Here is a 9,618-nt window from a genome sequence, read left to right as displayed (position 1 = left end):
TCCTGTGGGGTTGTAACTCTCTGGACCAGTAAGAAATGTAAAGGTTTGAGTGGTCTGGTGTTATGGAGTTAAATGAAATAACACACAGGAACTTTCTGTGGGGATTAGGGATGGATTTCTGTACCAGAACATGGATGGGCACCTCTTCCCTGTGCCATTGCAGTGGTTACTGTAAGGACTGGGGGCTTTAATGCCTGCACTTTGTGGAAATCCACATGGAATTTGCTCCTTAGCCATTAATACCCGAAACATTTAAGAGCTGAGAACAAATAAATGTTATAAATTCTGCTTTAGCAATTCTTACTTTCCACAGAATCCCAGAAGGGTTTGGGTTGAAAGGACCTTCTGGATCATCCCATTCCAACTCCCTGACGCCTTCCACTAGCTCAGGTTTCTCCAAGCTGGCCTTGGACACTTCCAGGGATCCAGGGGCATCCACAGCTTCTCTGGGCAACCTGTGCCAGGGCCTCCCCACCCTCCCAGCCAGGAATTTCTCCCTAATCTCTCATCTAAACCTACCCTCTTTCATAAAAACATTTAAATACTTTCCACAGAAGAAGCAATTAAGGACTTTTTTTTTACTCCTTTTTGTGCTGTTTCACACCCTGAAGAAGGTTTGATGTGATCAGTTGTGGTGGAGGTGGAGTGAGATGTTAACTGAGACAGGACACTTCAGACCCAGCAGAAATGCAAGGTTTCTTCCAAGTATTTCTTGCAAAAACAAAAAAAGCAGTTGTTGGATATTATTTGCTCATAATGGATCCAGGGAAGCTGCCCTGAACAGCAATGTGAGCCACACAAGGCTGGGCTGAGATGAGCAGCTTTCCCTTCACCCTGTGCTCCCAGGATTTTAAATATGTATTTCCTGGTGTTGTCACGTCACAGCAGGTTAACTCTCATTCAGAGTAACAGGAAAATTATTCCCCTATTTTAGCCTTCCACAGGACCTGCAGGAAATTCAGCAGGAAGGTAAATTCTGCCTTGGGTTGGATGGAACATCATCTACTCCCTCCTTAAACAGGATAAAGCCAATCCAACACCAGGATTCCTGAACTGTTGCCAAGAGCTTCCAAATCCTATTCCTGTGTCCCAGAGTGAGGATTGTTTTGACAAGGTGTCCCTGTGACATTCCCTGGGAGCTTTGCTGGGCAGGAGCTCCTCAGTCTCCTGGTCTCTTCCCCAGTCTTGTCCAGCCAAGGATTACATCCTGTTGGAGTGCTCCAGAGTCTTGGAAAGTGGAAGCAGATCCCTGCAGAGCAGCACCAGGCTATTCCAGAAGGCTTCATCCCACAGCAAATCTGAAATCCCAGAATCTTTAAGGTTGGAAAAGGCCTCCAGGGCCAACCTTTGTCCAAATCCCCCCCGTGCTCTTCAGATCTCAGCCCTTCAGTCCAGGGGCTCTGCCCAACCTGCTCCTCTCTGCTGCTCATCCTTGGAAATACTCCAAGGATTTTTCTTTCCCCCGGAGCGTTTGGAGCTTTCCATTTGTAAGTGGCACATCTGAAGAGAATGTTCTGTGTTAGGGGACTTGAGGGAACACTCCCAGGACTGTGGTTATGCCTCTCCAGTCTTCCTTTAGGAAGGAGCTGTTATTCCTGTTAAATGTAGATTTAATGTGGTGCTCTTGCAGAAATGTGGGATCCTGAGTCTCCATGTTCCATTTCTAGCTCAAAAAAACCCCCCTTTTTTATTAAAATCAGTCAGGTCTGTAAGGTTTACTGTGTTTTAACATGTTGGCATAACAAGAGTGTCAGGAATGAGGCAGAATTGACAGGGGATCCCAAATAAAACCTGTTAATGTTGTTACTCCAACAGTCATCGGTGCCTTTTGTGTTTGAATTTTTGGATTGCTGTTTATTCTGATGGATTAACTGTTTCAACCTCACACTCCCACGTTTGTCTCACCTTAACAAACCACCCAAACTCGAGAGCTCAGTCTCACCTGGTCACCTTGGAAAGCTGTTCTGGGGAAATAACAGAATTTTGGGGGAATAACATCATTGTGAACTTCTGTCATGAAGAGTTAAATCATGGAGGGGGGGAGGAATTATTCCTGAAGACATTCAGATTGTTTCCCAGGTATTCAGAGATCAGTGCCTTGATGCTGCATTTTCCCCTTTTCACGACACAATTTTTGGAAAGATGATTATTTAAATTTAATCCGAATGCAGCGGTTTTCCATTTTTATGGATATCGCCGAGCCCGGAAGCAGCTTCCTCCACATTAAATTCATTCAGGTTTATAAACAATTTTTAAAGGGCATTAATTTAGTCATCTGCTGATGGTTCTGAACAGAAGAATACGTGAAAATATTCAGTGAAAAGATGCATCCCTTAGTTCACCCAAACTGTACATTAACTGTGCAATAGCAGCTTCACTCTCGTTGCTTTTAAGATGTAGTTGCATCCACATATAAATAGAATTTCCTGGCAGGTTTATATTTACTCAAAGCCTTGTTTTAATGGTTCCACTGACATTGAAAATCTTGGTTTTGAGCTCTTTAAATGGCTGCAGCTGTTAACACCTCCCTGGGCTGAAAAACTCGGGGGAAACGCCTCACGTCTGTCCTGCATCCTTGTTTTTCAGGCTGTTTTATTGGAGCCAAGGAGTCATGAAAGAAAGCCAAGAAGACAACTTGGACAGCGAGCAGAAGATAAAAAGCAAACAGAAAGAATGTGGCATGCAAAGGGTGTAATACCTGGAGGTGTCGGAGCTGACTCATATTTATAAAAAAAAAATGAGACGAGCTTTCACCAAGTACAAGTTCTCTTAAGCCAGTCCTCGAGCTGGGAGCCATGCTGGGGAACTAGGAATCCTCCTTTTCCCCCCCTCCTCCTTTCTGACAGGGAACGGAAGGATTGGCGAATTATGATTTGCCCAAGTCGGAAGCACTAATTTTTTTTCCTCTCTAGAGTTCGTCCTTATGAATAGATAAGGAGTTTAAACCTTGCATATTTAATGTGGACTGTGGTGGGAAAGTGACTCGTTGAACCAAAATGGCCCCTGGGAAGGACTTGGTTTCAAACTGAGCTCGGAGCCTCCCGATGCACTTTGTCCGAGTCGGGATCAGCCGTGCTGCAGGGCCTGCTCTGGGAGGCCAGGATGACATGTAGGAGAAGGAGATCCCCCTCCTGTTGATATCTCTGGAGAACTCACGACCAGAAACGGGAAAATGAATGGTGGGAAGGAGTGTGACGGAGGGGACACGGACGGAGGGCCACCAGCAGTGCAAGTTCCCGTGGGGTGGCAGCGGCGGGTGGACCAAAGTGGAGTTCTCTACATCAGGTAAGGTCACCCCAGGGGCTCCTGCTTTCATTGCTCTGGGGGTTCTGTCACTCAATTAATTCACTCTGCCAGCTGGGGCAGGAAATGAGGGACTCGGCTCCTTCCTCGCGCTCAAAAACGTCATGGGAAACTTCTTGTTTTCCAGGTGGATTTTTGAAGCTGAAGGAGGGCAGGGTGAGATGGGATATTGGGAAGGAATTCTTAGCTGGGAGAATGGGGAGGCCCTGGCCCAGGTTGCCCAGAGAAGCTGTGGCTGCCCCTGGATCCCTGGAAGTGTCCAAGGCCAGGTTGGAGCAACCTGGAATAGTGGGAGGTGTCCCTGCCCATGGCAGGGGGTGGAATGAGATGATCTTTAGGTCCCTTCCATCCCAAATTATTCCAGGATTCTGTGATTCTTTTGAAAGGGAATTTAGGTTATGTAACTACTTAATACCTGTAGAACTTTTGTGGCTACTCAGTAACTCCAAAAAACATCACTTTTGTTATGCCCATGAAAGTTCTCTGTTCACTCTCACTGCTGTTCTCCAGCAAGATTTACTCCTATGGATTCCTCACATCTCTCCTCTAGGAAAAGAAACAGGAACATAAGCCTAAATCCGAAGTTTTAGGTACTTTATTTGTTTATTTTCATAGCTTATTGGTTTTTTTGTTGGTTTTTTTTTTGCTTCACCCCAGAACGGTCACGAAGAAATGCGTTGAAATTGGTATTAAATCAATGTGTTCAGACAAACAGACAGTAAATTAAATGTTATTGGAAAAAAAAGATCAAAGTCAGCTTTAACAAAATTTGGAGAGGGCAGGTTTACCTCACACAGGTCCAGGCTGTTATTTACTTAATCTCATTCCACTATTCTGTCATTAAAATAACCGGTCCCTCACAACATTTTATGTATTACCAGGACAAAACCCTTTAATGAGTCAAAGCCTGCTCCAATTTTACACTAAACTACCATAAAAGATCAGATGCATTCCGGGATTTCTTGTTGATGTTCCCAATTAGCAGAATCCAACCAAATCCGTGTCAGTGATACCCATGGCAGGAGAGAAATCGCCTTCCCTTGCACTTCTCATTACAGCTCTAATTTACTGGGCCTCTGCCTGAGTTAAAAATCAATGAGAAAGGAAAAGTTCTGGATTGGTTGAGGGGTTTTTTTCCCCAATAATCTTTATATCCAGGCACCAGGACATGGAATGCTTTGGTATTTTTACGTGATCCCACCTGCTTCTGAACTTGGTTTTCTACAGCTCTGAGAAGTTTCATACACTTCCTACAGCCTTGGGAGTGACTGTATTATTTCTGCCCTCTTGCCATGTATTTTTTTATTCTTTAATTCAGTGGTTAAAGGGTAGAAGTCAAATAGTCCCATCTCCTGCTTGACATGGAGCATCCACAGGGCTCAGCCAGGGCAGCTGGATCTCCAAGGATTGAATCCTGCTCTGCCCTGAAGTGTGCACAGCATTTATGGAGACAAGGAAAGGTCAAACAATATTGACTCCACAGCTATCCTAGGGAAAATTAGTGGATATATTAAGATCTGACATGATTTAACCAGGGTAGATGATCCCAGCTGAATACAGACCCTGTGTTTGTGCTCCCCTGTAAAGCACACAGGCTTTGCTGGCAGCTGGCAGCACTTGCTTTGGATTAAATCAAGATTAAATCCATTAATTAACTAGTTTTTATTACCTGGTAAAAGCACTGAGTTGATTCTCAGGGCTTTGCTTGGTAAAACTGTGCTGCTGCCTTAAAGTAGGGCCTAAACCATCCCTGGAAGTGTCCAAGGCCAGGTTGGACAGGGCTTGGAGCAACCTGGGCTGGTGGAAGGTGTCCCTGCCCATGGCAGGGGATGGAATGAGATGATCTTAAGGTCCCTTCCAACCCAAACCATTCTGTAATTCCATGGATTCTTGCAAAGGAAGCGTGAGGAGATCCGTGCACACAAAAGAGATTTTGCAGTTCTAGCTCTGCCCAGGAACAGGAAAAAAAAATGGGCCTTTTTAGAATTTGGTGGGTTCTCGTGGACAAATAACCCTGGCTGTATGTGCAGGAGGGATGGTGGATCCCACATCCCACAGATTCACTGGACTGACCTTCCCTCACACCCTCTGATCGTGAGCACAGTGTGGGGTTTTTTCCAGGCTCCAGGATCTCCTCAATCCTGAACTGGTCATGTGTGTCCAGGCAAACTGCACAAAAGGGTTATTTAAGATTGATTTATTCCAGAAATATTCCAGAAAAAGGAGCATTTTTTTTTGTTTACCCAGTCCCAACTCCAGAGCATATTTAACATGAATTTTTAAGCATCCCAGAAAGTGTCTGTGGAGATCTTTGGTGCAGATGGGATGGTCCAGAGCAAATCCCATGGGAAGCTGTTCCATCGTCAAGTGTGGAGCTGAGCATAGTTCAGGACAGGCTGGCAAAGTCCAAAGGGATCATGGTTTAACCAGTCTAGAGCTGGAATTAAAATAAACTGGAAATCAAGAGTAGTTTTCCCCCTCCTCCCCAAGGATTGCAGACAGGGAAGGTTTGACTTCCTGACCTGTCACTTCAGCCCTATTTTTAGTTTGCTCTTTCATCTTCCTCACCCTCAAAACTGTCACTGTTACACAGATTCAGCCTGAGCACTTCTCCCAAAAATAACTATTCCAGGGCAAGTCTGGCAAATAAATCCCTGATTTAAAGTGTCAGCAGAGCTGGAAATGTCACTTGCAGATGTTGCTTTAGATGTCACTTGGTTCTAGTGACGAGAGGAGACGTCTCCACCTTGGGTTTTAAGCGCCAAAGTTCGTCACAGTTTGTTTGGAATTTGTTTTCCTGATCCAAGCTATTCCACTTGGGTTGTTTTCATTAAAAATGGGGCTATTTACAACTCCTGGCTCCTGGGTGGGCTGTTCCTCACTTCTACTGAGAGGGTCCAAGTCTTAACTGGATGAAACCAAACTTTCTGCAACTAAGAGACCTGGATGCAGCAGTTTTATTTCCTTTAAAACATGTTTGAGAGGGGTTTTTTTTGGTGTTTTTTTAATAAGTCTCGTTGCAATTCTTGACAAAAAGCAAGAAATAATATGAAAAAAGAAGTAAATATCATCTCTCCTTGTGAGTTTTTAGACTGGCAGGTGCAAGTCATGACCTGTCAAATAGCTTTTATTGATCATTTCTGTTCCTTTACAGTCCCAGTGGGTCTTTATTATCCTGCTTGGAGCAGGTGAAGACTTACTTGCTGACTGATGGAACGTGCAAGTGTGGCCTAGAATGTCCTCTTGTTCTTCCCAAGGTAAAGCAAAGCAGCATTTTGGGTCTTTACTGGAATATTTATGATGCCAGCTGATGTGCTGTGCCATGGCTTGACCTCTGTTCACATCATACATGTGTATATCAAATAAGTAGAGTGCACCCAAAGTTATACCCTAAAATCCAAAAGTTAATCTCCCCTCTGCCTCCTCCCCTCTTGGAAAGGATCTGACTTGTTTATTATAAATATATTTATCATTTCCAAACTTCCTGTCAATGTAGGAGCAGTCAAAGAGCTCTGAGGAACAGAGGAAAATTCCTGTATATTCTGTATAAAATTGAGGCGTGTTTGGTGAGTTTTCTGCCCATAATCATTGCTTAAACACTGGAATTTTCACTCCCAGGTGTTTAATTTCGATCCTGGAGCTGCTGTGAAGCAGAGAACTGCTGAAGATGTCAAAGCAGATGAAGATGTCACCAAACTATGCATCCACAAGAGGAAGATCATTGCTGTGGCTACACTGCACAAAAGCATGGAAGCACCTCATCCTTCCCTGGTTCTCACCAGTCCTGGGGGTGGAACAAGTGAGTAAAACTTAAATCCTGCAGAATCACTTAATAATCTTAATTTTGTATGTGTAATTACTATGCAAAACCGCCCCCGAAAGTCTGATGTGTCTGTGAGTGCAAAAATAAACAGATTTAAGGAATAAATGGAGTGATCAGAGATGTGGGAAGATAGAAAATGAGTTTAATCAGGTCATTCCCAGCCTAAGAGCATGATTTTCTTGGGAAAGGTATCAGATTGTTCTAGAACAAAGAAAATACATTAACTCTCATCTTTGGGAACTGTGGCAGTATGTCTGATATTCTGTCACATGGGAAATTAGAGGAGCAGAATAAAGTGATTATGAAGGGATTAGGACGTGGCTAAATGGGAAATTGTGTTGTAAAGGAGAAGATACAGCAAAGGAGATCTCCACTGTAATTTCTCAAGGATTATTTTTAGGCACCAACCTGGATTAGCATTTTAATTATCCATGTCAACATAAAAAAAAAAAAGAAAAGAGGTAATTTGTTGGTGGCTGGGAGTTGACAGGTGTTACCAAAACAAGAGAAGGTCAAAAGCACGTTGTAAAACTGGGGGGATCACTGAGATCTGGGGCGAAAGAAAAGGTGTAACAACAAATCCTGATGATTCTGAGGTTGTTCACCTGGAAAAAACAACTTTTAGCTGTAAATTATTGAGAAATGAGACCCAGATATTGAGAAGTAAGACCCATAAGATCAGATGGCAGGATGGTGCTGACCAGTGTGAAGTTTAACCCACGCTGTTCATAGGACTGATTTTTACATTGAAATTTAGGATTTCAAACCTCTCTTTAAACTTTTTTGCAATGTCATTTCATTTTTAACTAGCAGTGCAATTTCCCGAGGTGCTACACATTTTCCTCCTTAATTTTTTGATGAGTAGTACTTAAATTACATTCTTGTTTTCAAAAAATTAGCAGAATGAAGGAGGTGAAACCAGGTGAGTATTCAAGACATGAGTGACATTCAGGTGATTTTACCTTCTCTGTCGGTCAGAATTTTGTGCCCTAAGCAAAGAAGAAAATTTCCCAATAAATGGCCTTTGTAAGCAAAATATCTTTTCATTTTCACACCCTTGCATGTGACCATTTGCTTAGTTCCAGCATTCAAGGTGAGGCCTCTCATACTCATTTTATTTTGCAGTTCAGCCTTGAGTTTTGTCCCCTAAATTGACACTTTGGTTGTATTTTGGGACAGGTAAAATGTTTGTTCCTGTGGCGATGTGGCTGGTCGTGCAAATAGGATGAAGGCAGGAATGTCAGTCTGCCCAGGCTGAAGGAGAGATGGGAAGGGGATTCTTGAGAGCAGGAGAATTTCCAGGCACCTCTGAGTTCCTCTGAACGTGGAATTTGCAGCTCCCAACTGGAGTTTGCACATTGGGGGGCTCCGTGCCAAGCGCTCCGAGCTGAATTGCAAATTCCCAGAGCAGCACAACTGGCAGAAAGTCCCTGAGATTTTGGAGCTGCTTGTGATGATATTCTGAAAGTAAAACATTGGGGGAAAAAAAAAATCTTTTGAAATAAAGATGGGAAGTGGCCTCGTGCTTGTAGGAAGGCCTGGGCTCAAAAGTGGGAATTTTTCTGTCATAGAGGGGTTCCTGTGTCAGCATGTGCAAATATCCCCACGGCTTTTATCCTGAAAACAACCCCCTAAAGCATCCAGAATCCCTCATCAGGGACAGCGTTTGGGACAGCACCTGGAAGTGAGTCTCAGTCCTGGCTGGGCTTTGTTCCTCCTGTCCTCAATAGATGGTGCCAGAGGCTCCTTTTCCCTGCGACAGCAGCTCCCTGCTCCTGCCAGAGAGCTGCTGCTGGAAATCCGGGAGTGGGACGCTGGAGGTGATGCTTAGAAAAGACAGAAGGGCAGGAGAAAGATTTCCAGTTGTCCATATTTATGTGGGATTTAAATTAAGATCTGTACAGGGCCCAGCAGCTCCTCAATGTCTGGTGTTTCATTCCCGTGGAAGCCCAAGTTTAGCCAAAGGCTTCCTTGCTTTTAGGAATATTATCACACCCTGTGGTTCTGCACTGAAAAACCTGTGATGCTGCGTTTCCAAACAGTGACTGTTGTGTGTTTGTAACCCCAGGTGCAACTCCAGTAGTTCCCACTCGAGCAGCAACTCCGAGATCTGCGAGGAATAAACCGCATGAAGGAATTACAAATTCCGTGCTGCCGGAATGTAAGACTCCTTTCAAGCTGATGATTGGGGCATCCAATGCCATGGGGAGGCTTTACGTGCAAGAGATGGCCGGGAGCCAGCAGCCAGAGCTCCATCCTGTGTATCCCAGGCAGAGGTTGGGGAGCAGTGAGCTGGGACAGAAGTCTCCGTACCGGGGCAGCCACGGCGGGATGCCCAGCCCGGCTTCCTCGGGGTCGCAGATCTACGGCGACGGCTCCATCTCTCCCAGGACTGACCCGCTGGGGAGCCCCGACGTTTTCACCAGGAACAATCCCGGTTTCCACGGAGCTCCCAACTCCAGCCCCATCCACGTGAGCAGGACGCCGCTGTC

General features: G+C 44.6%; 1 protein-coding gene across 1 annotated transcript in view; it reads left to right on the top strand.

Moving 5' to 3' along the window:
• MBD5 (methyl-CpG binding domain protein 5) overlaps positions 1 to 9,618 on the top strand; it is a 64,565-nt gene that overhangs the window by 29,067 nt on the left and 25,880 nt on the right. The window contains exons 5-8 of the mRNA XM_029962192.1: positions 2,587 to 3,285; positions 6,458 to 6,560; positions 6,922 to 7,102; positions 9,195 to 9,615. Coding sequence (XP_029818052.1) covers positions 3,173 to 3,285; positions 6,458 to 6,560; positions 6,922 to 7,102; positions 9,195 to 9,615 — 818 coding nt within the window. The 5' untranslated portion in view covers positions 2,587 to 3,172. The remainder of the gene's footprint in view (positions 1 to 2,586; positions 3,286 to 6,457; positions 6,561 to 6,921; positions 7,103 to 9,194; positions 9,616 to 9,618) is intronic.

The sequence above is a fragment of the Manacus vitellinus genome, unplaced genomic scaffold, assembly GCF_001715985.3.
Source record: "Manacus vitellinus isolate BGI_N305 unplaced genomic scaffold, ASM171598v3 scaffold_43_pilon, whole genome shotgun sequence".
NCBI lineage: Eukaryota > Metazoa > Chordata > Aves > Passeriformes > Pipridae > Manacus > Manacus vitellinus.
Note: the sequence above shows the minus strand (reverse complement) of the source record. Positions and strands in the feature narration are given on the sequence as shown.